Source organism: Castor canadensis, chromosome 2 (genome assembly GCF_047511655.1).
Source record: "Castor canadensis chromosome 2, mCasCan1.hap1v2, whole genome shotgun sequence".
NCBI classification, from domain to species: Eukaryota; Metazoa; Chordata; class Mammalia; order Rodentia; family Castoridae; genus Castor; species Castor canadensis.
Genome location: NC_133387.1, coordinates 178,305,478 through 178,327,130, shown reverse-complemented (window position 1 = coordinate 178,327,130; position 21,653 = coordinate 178,305,478). Strand labels below are relative to the sequence as shown.

At 37.3% G+C, this 21,653-nt stretch overlaps 2 protein-coding genes across 2 annotated transcripts in view; one reads left to right on the top strand and one right to left on the bottom strand.

Moving 5' to 3' along the window:
- The window catches only part of LOC109674527 (olfactory receptor 10G9), a 249,077-nt gene that overhangs the window by 172,552 nt on the left and 54,872 nt on the right, over positions 1-21,653 (top strand). The gene's annotated exons all lie outside the window — the stretch shown is intronic.
- On the bottom strand, positions 7,616-8,584 carry LOC141417916 (olfactory receptor 10S1-like). Its single transcript, XM_074057376.1, has one exon. It carries the CDS (start codon positions 8,582-8,584, stop codon positions 7,616-7,618), a length of 969 nt encoding a protein of 322 aa, XP_073913477.1.

The window sequence follows — 21,653 nt, the reverse complement described above, 5'->3', positions numbered from 1 at the left end:
GAAATTGGGATCCAAGGATTTTATCAAGCCTAGAGTTTAAAGGTACATTGTAGGTACTTAGATCTCTACAGTGTAGAGTCACTTGGCTAACACTTCTGCCTTTATAATGAAAGAAAGAAAAATCTGAAAGAAGAAATCTAGTATTTAGATTTTAAGGGCAAACAGTAGTGAAATTTAATCTCATGGCATCTTGCTTTTACATAGTTAATCAGATAGTCCAAATTCTTTCTTTGATTTCCATTTCTTTGTTGCTGTATCTTACATGCCATATCTGAATGAACCACACATTCAGTCACACAGTTTTTTAATTGCAAAATAGTTATTTTCCTTTTTACTTAAAGACTGAACAAAAGGAGAATAATAAAAATATTTATTTCACATTTTATCTTTTTTATTCAAGATATAAAATTTAAAAAGAAAGCAAAAGAGAATCCACAGGCAAATAATTACAACAAGTAAGATTTCTCAGTAAGCATTAAGAATATGAAACTAACATTCAAATATCAATCAGCACTTCTGCATCAGACCATAAAAAACCGAACTGCTCACAGATGCAGTCCTCTCGTATAAAAGTGTAGGAAACTAGGCAAAGGTGTATGAGTTAACTCTTTTTAGCTGTTGGATAAAATAGAGTACAGGGGAATGGTTCTTCAAAGAAGGGAAATGGCCTAAGTCCTAGTGTTGCCTGCACTTAAAGGTTGCAGAATACCATAATACTGGGGCGTTGGAATCTCCACGGTTAATGCCTCAGTCGTGAGCATATTTGGTTTAAAGTAAAAGTGGCTCCACACCTGTCATAAAAACCCAAAAGAAGGGCAAATATAACTTAAATGAAAAATATACTGAATGGGATTAATAATGATTTTGACTTGTGAAGAAAAGATTAGTGGATATGAGTACATAATATTAGAAATTACCAAAAATAAAGAATGTATAATGAAACAAAGACTGAAAAGAAGAACAGAGCCTTAATTACCTGTAGGACGATTTTAAGTGATCTGTCATGCATGCACTGGAAATCTCCAGGAAAGGAGAAGGCTAGATAAATACACTATTTGAAAATTTGTTTCCAAATTTTATGAAAATCATAGACGATAGATAAGAGAAACTCAATAAATGTTAAGCACTATAAACGTAAAGAAAGTCAAAGCAAGGCATACCACAATCAAAATGCTAAAGATAATTAATAGAGACGCTTATTCAAATTGGCTCATATGTTAAAATACTCTTTTATAAAGAATTTTGGGCGGCACTGGGATTTGAACTCAGGGCTTTGCAGGTGCTCTGCCACTTGAGCCACACCTCTAGTCCATTTTGCTGGTTATGTTGGAGATGGGAGCTCTTGTGAACTCTTAGCCTGGGCTGGTCTCAGCTGTGATTCTCCTGATATCACCCTCCCGTAAAGCTATGGCTATAAGTATGAGCCTCCAGCACCTTGCTTAGAATATTCTTCACACATCATTTAAATCAGGATACTTAAATCTGCACTAATTAGTTTTTTGAAACTATTGAAATAAAGTAAAAAAAAACACTAAATAAATAGAAATAAAAATTTAAACAGGTCATATTTGTTATATTTCACTACCTAAATCATACAGTTTATAAGTGATAGATGAGAAAAATCTGGCTAATGAATTTTTATCTTGACAAAAATTTGAGATTTTACTGTGAGACCTCTTTTCTTATCTCTTTCTCAAAAATACTTTTGTCCATTGCACACAGTTTTGGGTGCATTTATCAAAGCCTTTCATGGAGGAATACAAATAGGTAAAGAAACTGCCAAAATATCCCTATTTGCAGACGACATGATCCTATACCTTAAAGACCCAAAAAAATCTACCCAGAAGCTTCTAGACATCAATAGCTATAGCAAGGTAGCAGGATATAAAATCAACATAGAAAAATCATTAGCATTTCTATACACTAACAATGAGCAAACGGAAAAAGAATGTATGAAAACAATTCCATTTACAATAGCCTCAAAAAAAATCAAATACCTAGGTGTAAACCTAACAAAAGATGTGAAAGACCTCTACAAGGAAAACTATACACTTCTGAAGAAAGAGATTGAGGAAGAATATAGAAAGTGGAGAGATCTCCCATGCTCATGGATTGGTAGAATCAACATAGTAAAAATGTCGATACTCCCAAAAGTAATCTACATGTTTAATGCAATTCCCATCAAAATTCCAATGACATTCATTAAAGAGATTGAAAAATCTACTGTGAAATTTATATGGAAACACAGGAAGCCACCAATAGCTAAGGCAATACTCAGTCAAAAGAACAATGCAGGGGGTATCACAATACCTGACTTCAAACTATATTACAAAGCAATAACAATAAAAACAGCATGGTACTGGCACAAAAACAGACATGAAGACCAGTGGAACAGAATAGAGGACCCAGATATGAAGCCACACACTATAACCAACTTGTCTTTGACAAAGGAGCTAAAAATATACGATGGAGAAATAGAAGCCTCTTCAACAAAAACTGCTGGGAAAACTGGTTAGCAGTCTGCAAAAAACTGAAACTAGATCCATGTATATCATCCTATACCAAGATTAACTCAAAATGGATCAAGGATCTTAATATCAGACCACAAACTCTTAAGTTGATACAGGAAAGAGTAGGAAATACTCTGGAATTAGTAGGTATAGGTAAGAACTTTCTCAATGAAACCCCAGCAGCACAGCAACTAAGAGATAGCATAGATAAATGGGACCTCATAAAGCTAAAAAGCTTCTGTTCATCAAAAGAAATGGTCTCTAAACTGAAGAGAACACCCACAGAGTGGGAGAAAATATTTGCCAGCTATACATCAGACAAAGGACTGATAACCAGAATATATAGGGAACTTAAAAAACTAAATTCTCCCAAAACTAATGACCCAATAAAGAAATGGGCAAGTGAACTAAACAGAACTTTCTCAAAAGAAGAAATTCAAATGGCCAAAAAACACATGAAAAAATGCTCACCATCTCTAGCAATAAAGGAAATGCAAATTAAAACCACGCTAAGATTCCACCTCACCCCTGTTAGAATAGCCATCATCAGCAACACCACCACCAACAGGTGTTGGCGAGGATGCGGGGAAAAAGGAACCCTCTTACACTGTTGGTGGGAATGTAGACTAGTACAACCACTCTGGAAAAAAAATTTGGAAGCTACTTAAAAAGCTAGACATTGATCTACCATTTGATCCAGCAATACCACTCTTGGGGATATACCCAAAAGACTGTGACACAGGTTACTCCAGAGGCACCTGCACACCCATGTTTATTGCGGCACTATTCACAATAGCCAAGTTATGGAAACAGCCAAGATGCCCCACCACTGACAAATGGATTAAGAAAATGTATCTATACACAATGGAATTTTATGCAACCATGAAGAAGAACGAAATGTTATCATTTGCTGGTAAATGGATGGAATTGGAGAACATCATTCTGAGTGAGGTTAGCCTGGCCCAAAAGACCAAAAATCGTATGTTCTCCCTCATATGTGGACATTAGATCAAGGGCAAACACAACAATGGGATTGGACTTTGAGCACATGATAAAAGCTTTAGCACACAAGGGAGGGGTGAGGATAGGTAAGACACCTAAAAAATTAGCTAGCATTTGTTGCTCTTAACGCAGAGAAACTAAAGCAGATACCTTAAAAGCTACTGAGGCCAATACGAAAAGGGGACCAGGTGCTAGAGAAAAGGTGAGATCAAAAAGAATTAACCTAAAAGGTAACACCCACGCACAGGAAATCAATGTGAGTCAATGCCCTGTATAGCTATCCTTATCTCAACCAGCAAAAACCCTTGTTCCTTCCTATTATGGCTTATACTCTCTCTACAACAAAATTAGAAATAAGGGAAAAATAGTTTCTGCTGGGTATTGAGGGGGTTGGGGGGAGAGGGAGGGGGCAGAGTGGGTGGTAAGGGAGGGGGTGGGGGCAGGGGGGAGAAATGACCCAAGCCTTGTATGAACATATGAATAATAAAAGAAAAAGAAAAAAAAAACAACAACAAAAAAACCCAAAGCCTTTCATGGACATATTGGGAAAGGAATAATTACAGGACTTTTGTGCCTTGAAATATAGAGTAACATAGAGATCGTTTTGCTTAACTTTATTTCACAGATAAAGAATATTAATCCTGAGGCAACTAAGTGGAGAGTGGTAAATTGCAATGTCCTCCATCAGAGTACTTGCTGAATATTAAAAACTAAAAATACTACCAAAGGGATCTGAGCAGAGATAGATAGTCTCTATTTCAATTATTTATGCTCTTGTCTTTGTCATCCTTAAATTTGCTAACTGATGTGAACCTGATACCAAGGTGCATTGGCACAGGTCTGGTGCTGGTGTCCATAGCAACACTAGTTCTAGTATTTCTCTCCTATTCTGTAAGGAGTATGTCTGTGTCCTTGCTATGCAGTTTGGTTTTAGGAAAGGACTGATGTGGGATATCTAAAACACTTCCTGTCCTCTTCTTACCTCTTTGCTCCACCTACATTCTGTCACCTGAATGCCTTAGCTTTGAGAAGACAATTTTATACGTGGACAGTTATTCAAATTGATGGTTCTGTAATAGAATAAGCACCAGAAACTCCTGTTATGCCATCTTGCTCACATTCTTCTTGTTACAACAGTCTGCGAGTTTACATATCTTGAACATGAAAGTTCAATAAAATTGTTAAAATAAATGTTGCTAGAAACAACAGTCAGAAGGATTCATCACTATCAGACTTTCAGTGCCAGAGTATTACAGGAAGTCACATAAGCTTCAGAAAATAATGCTCAATTCACACCTATGTCTACACGAAAGAATAAGGAGTACCAGAAATGATAACTAGATGGAGAAATATGAAGCCATTTTCATATTATACAGTATCTTTTAAAAAATAATTATCTATGGATAAAAATTATAATTGTAATTATGTATTATGCCCTTATTAATAGACATGGAAGTAGAAGTACAGTATATGAAAATCAGACACTAGTGATTTATCAAATACATAAATGGAAGAAATGATGGCAATTATAGAGTGTTGAAGAGTTTAGATTATTTGCCATGTCAGTTTATGAAGTCAGTATTATTCTGATATCAAAAGTTAACAAAATCATTGCAGTAAGTTAAATGTATAAACCAATATACACAAAACACTCAACATACTTTTAGTATATCAATTTAAATAGTGCATAAAAGGATAATATATGCTGACTTACTGGAAGTCATTCAAGGAGTGCAGATTGATTTCACATTAAAAATGAAATACAGTAGCTCAACATATTAACAGTTTTAAAAAGAAAAATCAAATGATCTCTTGAATAGATGAATAAAAAGTTTTGGACAATATCAGCATCCATTCATGATTTTGAAAAATCAACAAATTAGGAAAAAAAAGGAAACTGACAAATGACAGTGAAAATGAAAATCCTACATCTGACATTATACTTAATTGTGAAAGCTTAAATTCTTTCTCTTAAGATGAAATATGGGGTAGATATCTCTGATATTGAGATGAAATATATTGCTGTGGTCACTTGGGAAATTTTAATTTATATGAATATTTTAGAATACTATAAATTTTAAGTATGTGTATGGAGGATGACCTAATATCAAGGACTCTTGTTCAAAGATTGAAATCCTTATGTCAAAGACAATCTCCTTGATTAAGGAGTGGTAAAACTGATTATGAAGAATTTTGTTCCAAAGCTTATATATTTCTACAACATTCCTGGACAATTTTTACCTCATCATGACTTCTTTATAGTCTGTGCTCTTCTTTTTGTAGTGTTTTCTGAAATTTACTATAATTAGTTTGACAAACAGTTAATAATTTGAATGCAAGATAGATATAAACTTGCTCACAAAAATTCTAAGTAACAGAATATTTTAAAAGAAATGTAATTTTATCAAATTCCAGCAGTACCAGTGAAAGGAGAGAATACAATATTTACAGATCTTGACATTACTTAAGTAATAGCCTGAAATCACAAATCACTTGCATGTTCATTGCTTGAGTGCAATTGCTACTGTGGAAGTCCTTCACTGTATGATGATACTTATTTCACTTGATTACATACATCATAATTTCCTTCATATAATACAACTACAGGAGTATTGGTGAAATTCTGCCTCAGAAATTCCATACCATAGGGTGACCAATAATAATAATGTTTAATTAGTCACTTTTGTAGGAACACCTTCCCTGTAAATCATCTTCTACAAATAATGCTTTTAGCTCCTGTACAGTTGACATATAGTTATTACACAGATATATCAGTTCAGGTTTTATCTACATGGTAAGGAGGCTCGGAAAGTGATAATCTTATGTAGTTTTCTTCCTTAGTCAAGTTTTTTATTGTACTTACTAAAAATTAATTCTCTAGTCCAGATTTTCCTTCAATTTTTGAATCATCTGTAATATTATAATCATACAAAGTTTCCCAAACCTCATAATCAAACAAGACGATAGACATATGTGAAAGGAAATGATGGAGATTAATACTTTCCCTTTCCTCTACTAGACACAAAACATACATTCCTAACTGGTGAATTTTTGTAAAGAATGTATTTGTGCCTTGTTTTTATTTCTGTGGTTTCTCAGGACAAGAGTATTCTTGCAGACGATGAAGAGAAGTGTAATGAGGTAGAATGACTTATGCATAATCTAAGTTCTTTGGTTAACAGTCAAGGCCCTTTTCAGTCCATAAAACAGTTTAGGGTCATTCTCTCATTTCAGAAAGCAATAAGTTGCTTATAGTAGAGTTATATTTGTACCTTGAAGTCTAGAATTTTCTGTTTTTTTTTGTAGTTGCTCTAGGAATGCTTCTTCAATGAAGATATCAAAACTTTGTCAGTCCTTCACAGACAGTTTGAATTGTAGTCTGTATAATAAGTAGCCTTTGATTTCTGTAGCCTGCTTGGAAACCAGAGTATTTTATACCAAAATTTTAATGATCTCAATTAGACATCACAAAAACCCTATAAGGTAGTTATGTTTAATCTTACTTAAAGATCTAAGAATGATAAAATTTATACAAAATTATCAGTAGTGGAATCAAGATTAGAATATTTTTAAGTCCAACAGATTCCAAAATTTACAAATGGTCAATTGTATGGTCTTAGTTACCATCTAAATGGAATGGGAGAAATGAGATAATGACACTTTCTAAAGGGATCTTGGGCAAGTCACTTTTTCTCCTTATAGTTGTATTTTATCATTCCAATAAAATGTGTTCTCTCCTGTTAGGTGGGTGACAAAGATAGAACAACTTTTATTATTGGAAATCTATATTTTTGCTTTCAGAATTCCCTAATATGTATTACACATGTAACAGAAATTCATAAAAAGTTAAAAATACTAAAATAAATTATGATTTCAATAGCATGCTACATACCTGTGTCTTGTAGAGCTTGGATTTTGGAAATAGCCTTAACATCACCTTTTATGTCTATGAAGACATTTTTGGTAGGCTGCATGACCTAAGCAAGGAAAACACGGCTGATTTGAAACTCTGTTATTCCGATTTCCACTTGAATTAATTTCCTTACTCAAGATAAAGTTTGCAAGTTGTGTTTCTGGGTGGCAAAGTAGAATGACAGTGCTGGTTAGGGAGGTGGGCTGTCTGCTGATGACTCTCTGGAGCCTCTGCACAGCAGCCTTCTCAGAGCTCTCTTCATCTCTTTGTTCCGCAGAGTGTAAATGAAAGGGTTGAGCATGGGAGTGACTATGGTGTAGAAGACAGCAGGGGCGCCTGCTCCTGGCCCGCTGGAGCTAGGCTGCAGGTAGATACAGACAGGTGGCACATAGTACAGGAGGACCACTGTGAGATGGGCGGTGCACGTGGAGAAGGCCCGCTGCCTGCCCTCGGCTGTGCGGATGCGCAACACGGCGGCCACAATGAAGATGTAGGATATGACGATGAGGATCAAGCAGCCTGCAGCCACAATGCCAATGTTTGCAAGCATGACAATCTCATTAATGCTGGTGTCTTCACAGGCGAGTTTCAGCACAGGGGGGATGTCACAGAAGAAGTAGGCAATGTGGTGAGGCCCACAGTAGAGCAGGTGGAAAGTGAGGGAGGTATGAATTATAGAATGGATGGTACCTATGGCCCAAGTGCTTCCAGCCAGCCCTGCACATAGCCTCCTGTTCATGGCCACTGGGTAGTGCAGGGGCTGACAGATAGCCAGGTAGCGGTCATAGGCCATGACTGCGTATAGGAAGCACTCAGTGCTGGCCAGGAAGTGGAAGCTGTAAAGCTGTACAGCACAGCCCTGGAAGGAGATCACCTTTCCATCCAGAGTCACAAGACCTGCCGTGAGCTTGGGCACTGTCACTGTTGACAAACATGCATCCAGGAAGGAGAGGTGGCCCAGGAAGTGGTACATGGGTAAGTGGAGGTGAGGGTCATAACTCACAGTGATGAGAATGAGGACATTTCCAGTGACTGTGATGCTATATATGAGAAGGAAGAGCAGGAGGAAGAAGGTAGGATGTTCAGCTGTGTACATCAAACCCTCCAGGAAGAAGTGGCTTACCCCAGTCTGGTTGAGGTACTCTGTCTTCTCTGTCATCTTCTTACACAAAAGGTCACTTATTCCCTTGCAACAAAACTGACATTTGCAGACAGAGTAAATAGCTGTTTGCTTTCCTGAAATATCACTATCCATCTGGCCATGCCATGTTAGTCTTGTCTCCTAAGTCTGAGAACGATTTAGAGGTTCAAGTCTCGTCCAATTCTTGTGTTTTCTTTTCTGTTCTTTCAGAATGACTCTTTCAAGCCTGATCAGCAGATTTTGTGAGGCATATAATGGGTGTAAAGATTATTTGAAGAAATGTACTCCCTAAATTATGGCTATGTGAACATTGAATACAAATTCTGTTCTCATTGAGTATATAGGTTTTTGCATTTATTCCATAATTGTGATACCTCTGCCCTCTTAATTCTCTGTCATGCTTTAGATGTTCACAGGCAGATTCTGACTGCTGTGTGATATATGGAAGTTGCATCCCATCTTTAGGGGAGCCCTGGTTAGAAACTGAGTGCTATTACATCAGTCAGGGATACTGCATCTGCATGTCCCTCATACAAAAGGAGTTCTTTGTAATTTCAGTTACCCTCAGCTCTCAAGTGTATGGCAATTAAACCCTGGAGAGTAGGCCTAGTAATTACTAGAACAATTTGTTCAGTACCTGTCATGCTGTTCCCATAAAGTTTTGTCTCCACTTTTGGGAATTTTTTTTTCATTTTTCTTTTATTATTCATATGTGCATACAAGGCTTGGTTCATTTCTCCCCCCTGCCCCCACCCCCTCCCTTACCACCCACTCCGCCCCCTCCCTCTCCTCCCCCCAAAACCCAGCAGAAACTATTTTGCCCTTATTTCTAATTTTGTTGAAGAGAGAGTATAAGCAGTAATAGGAAGGAACAAGGGGTTTTGCTGGTTGAGATAAGGATAGCTATACAGGGCATTGACTCACATTGATTTCCTGTGAGTGTGTGTTACCTTCTAGGTTAATTCTTTTTGATCTCACCTTTTCTCTAGTACTTGTTCCCCTTTTCCTATTGGCCTCAGTTGCTTTAAGGTATCTGCTTTAGTTTCTCTGCGTTAAGGGCAACAAATGCTAGCTAGTTTTTTAGGTGTCTTACCTATCCTCACCCCTCCCTTGTGTGCTAAAGCTTTTATCATGTGCTCAAAGTCCAATCCCCTTATTGTGTTGGCCCTTGATCTAATGTCCACATATGAGGGAGAACATACGATTTTTGGTCTTTTGGGCCAGGCTAACCTCACTCAGAATGATGTTCTCCAATTCCATCCACTTACCAGCGAATGATAACATTTCGTTCTTCTTCATGGCTGCATAAAATTCCATTGTGTATAGATACCACATTTTCTTAATCCATTCGTCAGTGGTGGGGCATCTTGGCTGTTTCCATAACTTGGCTATTGTGAATAGTGCCGCAATAAACATGGATGTGCAGGTGCCTCTGGAGTAACAGTCTTTTGGGTATATCCCCAAGAGTGGTATTGCTGGATCAAATGGTAGATCGATGTCCATCTTTTTAAGTAGCCTCCAAATTTTTTTCCAGAGTGGTTGTACTAGTCTACATTCCCATTAACAGTGTAAGAGGGTTCCTTTTTGGGAATTGTTTAATTATGTCTTTTTCTGTTGTTCCTTTCTACTGAGCCAGAAATTTAAGAATTGTATTTGATTCTTTCCCTCCCTTAGCTCCTAAATTTTTGTAAATGTTGTATTATGTGAAAATTGTCTTTAAACTCCTTTTTCCTGTCATGTTTTTAATTCCCATGAATTTTGGCTGGTCTTGCATTTGTGTATTTTATACTTAGATTTTTCACAATGATATCTGCCTATGATCTATTAGTTACTCCCTAATATAACAAATTATTCCATACTCTACCTCTTGGTCTTCTATTATCAACATGTTTGCTGTCCTTCTTCCTCACTGTTCCTCATGGCCTGTATCATTAAGTGCATCTTTTTGACATATTCAAAAATACATATAAGCTCTTCTCAATCCCCTAAAGAAACTCCTCTTATCCAGGAATGTTATTTGTGTCATCTTCTTTATTTGCCATAATCTGTCTCTGAGCGAATCACAGCATTTCATTTTTGAACATGAATAGAAAACTTTCAATATCTATTTCCCCAAGTCTATTCTGTAGGTTACCATTGAACTTTCATTCTTCTGGAAGCTTTTCATAAATATTCCCCTATACCAATTTATTAATTATTCAAACTGAATGACAATTATGATCATATTAGTAAATACCCAAGCATGATATGCCTGGGGCTATTTTACTGATCTATGTGGATGATAGAATAAAAAAAGAATAATAAGTATATTGAATGTGAAGAAGCTGAAGCCCCCATATATTGCTAATAGTAATGTAAAATGGAGAACTAGCTTTGGAAAATAGCTCTGCAGTTTTTTAAAAAGTTAAAAATAATTTACTATATATGGCTTAGCACTCCCACTCCTGGGAATCTAAACAAGAGAAAGAAAACATAAGTTCATACAAACACTTGTATGTGAGTATTTATTGTTGAATTATTCATAATAGCCAAGGACTAGAATTAATTAGGCTTGATGTTCATCAACTAGTGAATGGAAAAACACAATGAGTATCATAAGATGGAATGCCATTCAGCAATAGGAAGGAATAAAATACTAAAACATTTTATAAAGTGGTTGGGTCTCAGAAACATGTTAAATGAAAGCAGCCAGAAACATAACAATCCTATATTGCATAATTTCATTTTTATGAAATGTTCTAAAAATATAAATGTATAAAGAGAAGCATAGATTATTGAATGTCTGAAACTAGAGATGAGAATAGGAAATTAGTAAAAATGGGCATAAAATCATATTTCTGACGTGATAAAAGTATTCTAAAATTAGAATGTTGTAATAGACAACTTTGTTAATTTGCTAAGAATCATTGAATTTACACTTTTTTCATTTATTTTTTGTTTGGGTGGTACTGGAGTTTGAACTCAGGGCCTCACACTTGTTAGGAAGGAACTCTACCACTTGAGCCACTACACCAGTCCTATTTTGTGTTGAATATTTTCAAGATAGGGTCTTGTAAACTGTTTTCCTCTGGCTGGCTTTGAACCATAATCCTATTGATCTCTGTCTCCTGAGTAGCTAGTATGACAGGCAAGAGCCACCTGCACCTGGCAGAATTTATTTAAACGGGAATTTCATTGCAAATAATACATAAAGAAGTTCTTTACAAGACAAGGAAAAAATAAAAGGAAAGCCTAAAAAATGAAAAACTATTCTTTGCTCAGGATAAGTATAAGAAAATATTTGAATTTTTCTATCTTAAAAACCTTTTTATTTTGAAGTGGTAAACTTATTGACAGTTTAAAAAAAATAGGAAGGAATTCCCTTATACATTGACCCAACTTCCATTAATGTTAACAACTGCTGAGTAGATTTTATGCAGTGTAGATTGATATTATGTATTTTAGGGCTCATATTATACATGGGGTCAGATTATCTTATTAATGGTTATGTTCAATGTCTTTAGGACATTATATTCTAAATATTTTAAATCTCAAATTTTCACACTGATTTGAGAATCCATCTGTGTCAATTCCCTCAATCTTTTTATATTATTAATTTGAATTCTTCTATAAAGAACTGTCTATTCTTACCCACATATTTATTTACTCAATTATTTATTTATATCAGTAGGGTTCAGTGATCTAGGTCATCAAATGAATTATAAGTCAGTATGATAGCTATTTACTGACTCAAATTTTCTTTTTTTTTTTATTATTCATATGTGCATACAAGGCTTGGGTCATTTCTCCCCCCTGCCCCGACCCCCTCCCTTACCACCCACTCCGCCCCCTCCCACTCCCCCTCAATACCCAGCAGAAACTATTTTGCCCTTATCACTAATTTTGTGGTAGAGAGAGTATAAGCTATAATAGGAAGGAACAAGGGTTTTTGCTGGTTGAGATAAGGATAGCTATACAGGGCATTGACTCACATTGATTTCCTGTGCGTGGGTGTTACCTTCTAGGTTAATTCTTTTTGATCTCACCTTTTCTCTACTTCCGGCTCCCCTTTTCCTATTGGCCTCAGTTGCTTTCAAGGTTTCTGCTTTAGTTTCTCTGCGTTAAGGGCAACAAATGCTAGCTAATTTTTCAGGTGTCTTATCTATCCTCAACCCTCCCTTGTGTGCTCTCGCTTTTATCATGTGCTCAAAGTCCAATCCCATTGTTGTGTTTGCCCTTGATCTAATGTCCACATATGAGGGAGAACATACGATTTTTGGTCTTTTGGGCCAGGCTAACCTCACTCAGAATGATGTTCTCCAATTCCATCCACTTACCAGCGAATGATAACATTTCGTTCTTCTTCATGGCTGCATAAAATTCCATTGTGTATAGATACCACATTTTCTTAATCCATTCATCAGTGGTGGGGCATCTTGGCTGTTTCCATAACTTGGCTATTGTGAATAGTGCTGCAAAAAACATGGGTGTGCAGGTGCCTCTGGAGTAACCTGTGTCCCAGGCTTTTGGGTATATCCCCAAGAGTGGTATTGCTGGATCAAATGGTAGATCAATGTCCAGCTTTTTAAGTAGCCTCCAAATTTTTTTCCAGAGTAGTTGTACTAGTTTACATTCCCATGAACAGTGTAAGAGGGTTCCTTTTTCCCCACATCCTCGGCAACACCCGTTGTTGGTGGTGTTGCTGATGATGGCTATTCTAACAGGGGTGAGGTGGAATCTTAGCGTGGTTTTAATTTGCATTTCCTTTATTGCTAGAGATGGTGAGCATTTTTTCATGTGTATTTTGGCCATTTGAATTTCTTCTTTTGAGAAAGTTCTGTTTAGTTCACTTGCCCATTTCTTTATTGGTTCATTAGTTTTGGGAGAATTTAGTTTTTTAAATTCCCTATATATTCTGGTTATCAGTCCTTTGTCTGATGTATAGCTGGCAAATATTTTCTCCCACTCTGTGGGTGTTCTCTTCAGTTTAGAGACCATTTCTTTTGATGAACAGAAGCTTTTTAGCTTTATGAGGCCCCATTTATCTATGCTATCTCTTAGTTGCTGTGCTGCTGGGGTTTCATTGAGAAAGTTCTTACCTATACCTACTAATTCCAGAGTATTTCCTACTCTTTCCTGTATCAACTTTAGAGTTTGTGGTCTGATATTAAGATCCTTGATCCATTTTGAGTTAATCTTGGTATAGGATGATATACATGGATCTAGTTTCAGTTTTTTGCAGACTGCTAACCAGTTTTCCCAGCAGTTTTTGTTGAAGAGGCTTCTATTTCTCCATCGTATATTTTTAGCTCCTTTGTCAAAGACAAGTTGGTTATAGTGTGTGGCTTCATATCTGGGTCCTCTATTCTGTTCCACTGGTCTTCATGTCTGTTTTTGTGCCAGTACCATGCTGTTTTTATTGTTATTGCTTTGTAATATAGTTTGAAGTCAGGTATTGTGATACCTCCTGCATTGTTCTTTTGACTGAGTATTGCCTTGGCTATTGGTGGCTTCCTGTGTTTCCATATAAATTTCACAGTAGATTTTTCAATCTCTTTAATGAATGTCATTGGAATTTTGATGGGAATTGCATTAAACATGTAGATTACTTTTGGGAGTATCGACATTTTTACTATGTTGATTCTACCAATCCATGAGCATGGGAGATCTCTCCACTTTCTATAGTCTTCCTCAATCTCTTTCTTCAGAAGTGTATAGTTTTCCTTGTAGAGGTCGTTCACATCTTTTGTTAGGTTTACACCTAGGTATTTGATTTTTTTTGAGGCTATTGTAAATGGAATTGTTTTCATACATTCTTTTTCCGTTTGCTCATTGTTAGTGTATAGAAATGCTAATGATTTTTCTATGTTGATTTTATATCCTGCTACCTTGCTGTAGCTATTGATGATGTCTAGAAGCTTCTGAGTAGATTTTTTTGGGTCTTTAAGGTATAGGATCATGTCGTCTGCAAATAGGGATATTTTGACAGCTTCTTTACCTATTTGTATTCCTTTTATTCCTTCTTCTTGCCTAATTGCTCTGGCTAGGAATTCCCGTACTATGTTGAATAGGAGTGGAGTAGTGGGCATCCTTGTCTGGTTCCTGATTTTAGAGGGAATGGTTTCAGTTTTTCTACGTTGAGTATAATGCTGGCTGTAGGTTTGTCATATATAGCTTTTATAATGTTGAGGTACTTTCCTTCTATTCCTAGCTTTCTTAGAGCTTTTATCATAAAATGGTGTTGGATCTTATCAAAAGCTTTTTCTGCATCTATTGAGATGATCAAGTGGTTTTTGTCTTTGCTTCTGTTAATGTGGTTTATTACGCTTATTGGTTTTCATATGTTGAACCACCCCTGCATCCCTGGGATGAAGCCTACTTGGTCGTGGTGAATAATCTTTTTGATGTGTTGTTTTATTCGGTTTGCCATTATTTTGTTGAGGATTTTTGCGTCAATGTTCATTAAGGAGATTGGCCTATAGTTCTCCTTGTTGGAGGTGTCTTTGCCTGGTTTTGGGATAAGTGTAATACTGGCTTCATAAAATGTGTTTGGCAGTTTTCCTTCCCTTTCTATTTCTTGGAACAGGTTAAGGAGGGTTGGTATCAGTTCTTCTTTAAAGGTCTGATAGACTTCAGCAGAGAATCCATCAGGTCCTGGACTTTTCTTTTTGGGGAGACTCTTGATTGCTGCTTCAATTTCATTTTGTGTTATAGGTCTATTCAGGTGATTAATTTCCTCTTGGTTCAGTTTTGGATGGTCTTACGTATCTAGACATCTGTCCATTTATTTAAGATTTTCCAATTTATTTGAATATAGGTTCTCAAAGTAGTCTATGATGATTTCCTGGACTTCCATGGTGTTTGTTGTTATCTCCCCTTTTGCATTCCTGATTCTACTAATTTGGGTTTTTTCTCTCCTCATTTTAGTCAGGTTTGCCAGGGTCTGTTGATCTTGTTTATTTTTTCAAAGAACCAAATTTTGTTTCATTAATTCTTTGTATGGTTTTTTTGATTTCTATTTTGTTGATTTCAGCTCTTATTTTTATTATTTCTCTCCTTCTATTTGTTTTGGGATTTGCTTGTTCTTGTTTTTCTAGGAGTTTGAGATGTATCATTAGGTCATTGGTTTGGGATCTTTAGTCTTTTTAATATATGCACTCATGGCTATAAACTTTCCTCTCAAGACTGCCTTAGCTGTGTCCCATAGGTTCCGGTAGGTTGTGTTTTCATTTTCATTGACTTCCAGGAACTTTTTAATTTCCTCTTTTATTTCATCAATGATTCATTCTTCATTAAGTAATGAGTTATTTAGTTTCCAGCTGTTAGCATATTTTTTGACTTTACTTTTTTGTTGATTTCTACTTTTACTGCATTGTGATCAGATAGTATCCACAGTATAATTTCTATTTTCTTATATTTTTTGAGACTTGCTTTGTGCCCTAGGATATGATCTATTTTGGAGAAGGTTCCATGGGCTGCTGAGAAGAATGTATATTGTGTAGAAGTTGGATGAAATGTTCTGTAGACATCAACTAGGTCCATTTGATCTATTGCATATTTTAGGTCTTTGATTTCTTTATTGATTTTTTGTTTGGATGACCTATCTATTGATGATAATGGGGTGTTAAAGTCTCCCACAACCACTGTGTTGGCATTTATATATGCTTTTAGGTCTTTCAGGATATGTTTGATGAAATTGGGTGCATTGAATTGGGTGCATACAGATTGATGATTATTATCCTTTTGGTCTATTTCCCCTTTTATTTGTATGGAATGTCCTTCTTTATCTCATTTGATCAATGTAGGTTTGAAGTCTACTTTGTCAGAGATAAGTATTGCTACTCCTGCCTGTTTTCGGGGGCCATTGGCTTGGTAAATCTTCTTCCAGCCTTTCATCCTTAGCCTATGCTTATTTCTGTCAGTGAGATGAGTCTCCTGTAAGCAACAAATTGTTGGATCTTTGTTTTTAATCCATTTCATCAAGCGGTGCCTTTTGATGGGTGAATTATGCCTTAGTACTGATAGCTATGTGGTGATTCCTGCCATTTAGTTGTCTTAGTTGTTTGAAGGTTTCATTGTGTGTACCTAAGTTGAGGTTACTGTCTACTGTCTTGCTTTTTCTTTTCCTGTGGTTTGGTGCTGCCTGTCCTTTCATGGTTAAGTTGGGTTTCACTTTCTGTGTGCAGAATCCCTTGAAGAATCCTTTGTAGTGGTGGCTTTGTGGTCACATATTGTTTTAGTTTCTGCTTATCATGAAAGACTTTTATTGCTCCATCTATTTTGCATGATAGTTTTGCTGGGTAGAGTATCCTGGGGTTGAAATTATTTTCATTCAGTGTCCGGAAGATCTCACCCCATGCTCTTCTTGCTTTTAATGTTTCTGTTGAGAAGTTGCTGTGATTTTGATGGGTTTACCTTTGTATGTTACTTGTTTTTTCTCTCTTACAGCCTTCAATATTCTTTCCTTAGTTTCTGAACTTGTTGTTTTAATGATGCTATGTCGTGGGGTAGTTCTATTTTGATCTGGTCTGTTTGGTGTCCTGGAGGCCTCTTGCATCTGTATGGGAATATCTTTCTCTGGATTTGGTAAATTTTCTGTTATTATTTTGTTAAATATATTACGCATCCCCTTCGCTTGCACCTCTTCTCCTTCTTTGATGCCCATGATTCTCAAGTTTGGTCTTTTGATGGAGTTGGTGAGTTCTTGCATTTTCTTTTCACAGGTCTTGAGTTGTTTAATTAATAGTTCTTTTAATTACCATTTCATCTTCAAGTTCTGAGATTCTGTCTTCTGTTTGTTCTGTTCTGCTGGATTGGCCTTCCGTTTTGTTTTGCAGTTCTGTTTCATTCTTTTTTCTGAGATTTTCCATATCCTGGCTGGTTTCCTCTTTAATGTTGTCTATTTTTGTCCTGAGTTCATTTATCTGTTTATTCATTGTGTTCTGTCTTTCACTTTGGTGTTTATACAGTGCTTCTATGGTTTCCTTTATTTCTTCTTTTTTTTTTTTTCAAATTCTCTATTTTTGTTGTCTTGGAATTTCTTCAGTGTCTCCTGTACATTTTGGTTGACCCTATCCAGTATCATCTCTATAAAATTCTCATTGACTACCTGTAGTATGTCTTCTTTTAAATAATTCTTGTGGGCTTCATTGGGTCCTTTGGCATAGTTTATCTTCATTGTGTTGGAGTCTGGAACTGAGTACCTGTTTTCTTCATTCCCCTCTGGTTCCTGTACTAATTCTTTGCTGTGGGGAAACTGTTTTCCCTGTTTTTTCTGTCTTCCCGTCATTGTCTTTGGTGTTGTTACTGTCCCTGTACTGTGTGCAATTAAGTATTTTCTAGCTTCTAATCATAACAATGGTAATATTTAGAATGAAAGGGTGAGCTGAGATGGAAAGCAAGAAGTTAAAGAAATGGGAAAAACAAATACACAGACTGGAGGGAGAAAACAGAATAAGTTATCAGACAAGAAGATTTCAAAGGTATAAACAGGGAGCTTTAGTGTACTAATCAACAGTAAGCTGAACAGACATTAGAGAGACAGAGAGAGGATTGAAAACCAAGAATAAATAAAATAAATTTAAGAATAAAAATAAAAAATAAGTAAATGAAAGAAAAATCTATTTATAAAAATGTATTAAAACAAAATGAAAAAAATAGAAAATTTAAAAAACCCAAAAAACCAAAAAACCAAAAAACCTCCAAGTTCAAATGCAGTGAAGTCTCAGTCTCCAGTCCTGGAGATGGTGCCTCAGATGTTGTTCTGTAGTTGTCTCATCAAAGGGGATGCATAAAGTAGGACAAAACTACACACACACACGCACAAAAAAAAACCCCACCAAGTGTCCCAAGTTCAAATGCAATACAGTTTCAGTAAGTTTTTCAGCTTGCAGGTGTAATTCAATTGTTCTCTCATCAAAGGTAGGGAGACAAAGAAAAAAAAAAAGAGTCTGGAGACATTTTTGAGAATGGTATCTGCAACTGTGGCTTGCCTGCCTGCTGCTGTCAGCCTGCTGTTGCTGGAGGCGTTATTTATGCAGATGTCTGGGGTGAGCTTAGCACTCACCTGGCCCTGCAGGCTTTGTTTGCTCAGATTTCTCCTTTGTGTGAGCCTCTGCTACAAGCTTTCCCCTTTCCAAGGGTGACACTGCACCCGCGTTGTCAGGCCTGCGTGTTTATTTACAGTTCATGTGGGAGGTGGGTCTTCCTCCCTCTCCTGAGCAGTTCTCCTCCCACCTCCACTTTCACAAGCTTTCCTGCTCCTGATTACTGGGCGGTGCTGCTGCTCCTGCCAGCCGCCATGTTTGTTTACAGTTCACGTGGGAAGTGGGTCTTCCCTCCTCTCCTGTGGAGTTTTCCTCCTTCCGCCACTCTCACAAGCTTCCACGCTCCTGGTTGCTGGGCACATGTCCCGCCTCCGCTGCCGCCAGAGGCTCTCCGGCCCACCCGGCTTGTTTATTTACAGTCCCAGGAAGGATTCCCTTCCCCCACTCTTTGGAGCTCAGGGCACACCACCCTCTTTCCAGCGTGTCTTTATTGCTCTTATTGCTTATTACTCAGTTTCTCTTTTTCCCCTGGGTGGAGGTCAGTCTGTCCAGGGGGCTATGCTGCTCTGGCCCAGGCTTGTCTGTTGGAGTACCGCGGTACTGTCAAGCTCACCTGGTCCGTGTTTTCCCAAGCCGTCTGGGTGCGGGCAACTGGTGGCCCAGGGGCCCTCCTGGTTTCTCTGTTTAACGTGAAGTGGAGATTTTCTGCACTGGCTGGAGGTGTGGAGGGGTCAAAGTTATGCCTCTTCTCAGTGATTATGCCTGCAAAGTGTGTCTCCAGCATCTTTCCAAGATTTCACTATAGGAGGCTCGCTTTCTGCTTCCTCCCTCTAGCTGGGAATCCACCCCTCAAATTTTCTAAGCTTTGGCCATTTAGAGTTCCTTCAGTTTGTCACTTGTATCCTCTTGATATGTCTTGTCTTTCCCATACTTTCTTATTGCTTGGCACATGTTCCTTTTTTACCTTCCAAGTTCCTCTTATTCTTTAATTGCCCCAGAGCTAGTCTCAATGACTTCACTTAAGAGCTATTTCATTGGTGAATGTTATTAGGAGGCAAGATCTAAATTTTAGGTGCAATCATTGCTACTGGGGTGTCCTTACTCATAAGCCCTCTCAACAAATAAGAAATATGTGTATGAATATTAACCCATCAGTATACACATGTCTGTATACTTCTGTATTTATCAGTACAAATAAATACTAAAGGCTGTGCATTTATGCTGGCACTTCCAAATTCCAACCCAATACCACTTCTGCTTTCCTCATTGATAACTTCTGTCTTCAAAAGTAAGCAACTTGGCTCTCATTATCTAAACATGTTTACTTATACATTTGAATATTTTCTTAAATTGCTTGTGAATTTTTAGTCATAGTTCAAAACTATTCACTTGTATTATGGCAAAAGAATGATCCATCCATGCTTTCTTTTTATACTTACATCACACATTTGTATTTTTCATTTAGATACTTAACTCATTTGGAATTTATTCCTGTGTATAGTGAATAAAGTTTAGATCTAATTTTATCTTTTTTCAAAATGGCTACCCACTTTCCCAGTAGCATTTATTAAGTCTATTGTTATCACAGTGGCTAAGATGCCAGATCAGTTGAGCTTTTATTCTGTTCCACATGTATAATAGTCTATTCATGTATCAATACCACATTGTTTAATGTATAGAGGCTTTACCATGTCTTTTAAGGCTAGCAGGTCAAGTTCCCTTATGTCTTATTTTCTTTAGTGACTTTTACCATGAATGGGTATTGAATCTTCTCAAAGACTTTATAAGTTATCAGTGAGGAGCAGAGAGTAAGATGGTGGATTTCTGACAGCTTCCTAGTTACTGAGACCCCAGAAACCTGAAAGATAACCTTATGTTCATGGCAGCAGGGTAGTTGGTCTGGTTAGTTTGCTAAATAAGGGGTTGCCAATATATAGGCAGACCATATCTACAATGACCAACCTCTAAATAAGCATTTTAAAGGACAAATCTGCCCAGGTTCACAGGTGCCATCAGGAGCCTGCTGCACTGCCACCACCTGAGTTTCATTAGTGAATTTTTTTTTTACTTTATTCTCATGCCTGGACCAGAGTAGCCTCCAGTCCACAAGGAGTACCCAAATTGCTAAAAATTGCTAACACACAAGGCTGTGAGCCTTTCAGGAGCCTGGGAAGTCTCAGGCTGGAGAACCAGAATAATAGCTGATCATCTAACTGGGGATCACTCCAATACCAGAGAGGAACCTGCAAACCATTCATGTGAGCTAGCTGCTTTCAGTGCTGAGGGCTATGACACAGACCAGCTCAACTTTCAGGAATATGACTGTCTTCCCCAGGAGAAAGCTTTTGACCTAAAATATTTAGTGAAATCTAAATCTGAAGTTTGGGACCTATACAAAGGAAGGACAGTGAGGGAGCAGGCTAGCCAAGCTTGACCTCAGCCCATGGGAAATAACAACTCATTCCACCACCTCTGAGAGGATTTGCAAGGAGCTGAATCTGACTGAACCCCAGAGAAGAGCCTTTGGCCGAACAGTCTAAGCTAAAACTCTCAGACTCCCTGCTCAGCAAGGCACAGCCACTTCTGACAAGCCTCCTAGCTAAGCAAGCTGAATATGACTCCCTCCCTGCTCCCCACAAGAGGAGCCTTTGCCTAAACATCCTCAGTGGAGTTCCCCAAGCCTGCCCAGTGGGGGAGGGGCACCACAAACAAAAACCTGAGGATCAAAAATTGGAGGGGAGCATACAGTGTACTGACTGAGCACAGAAGAAATCCACTACTCTCCAAAACAAATAATAATTTTGGACTTATTTAGAACTTTTTGTTAAAGTTTCAATTTGTCTTTTCCTCTTTCATTTCACATTTTTCTCCTTACTTTTTCAATTCTTAACCCCCCTTTCCTTTTCCTTTTTGTTTTTGTTTCTTCTCTCTTTCCCCCCACTTTCCCTAGCTCTTCCTTATAAACCACTCAACTAGTGGCTTATATTACTTTCATCCGTTCTATCCTCCTACAACCCCTGACAATAGCATCCTCTTCCACAACAAAGGAACTACACCTCTAC

What these genes read in the sequence shown, in the direction of transcription:
- LOC141417916 (XM_074057376.1), bottom strand. Translation starts at nt 8,584, where the DNA reads ATGACAGAGAAGACAGAGTACCTCAACCAGACTGGGGTAAGCCACTTC.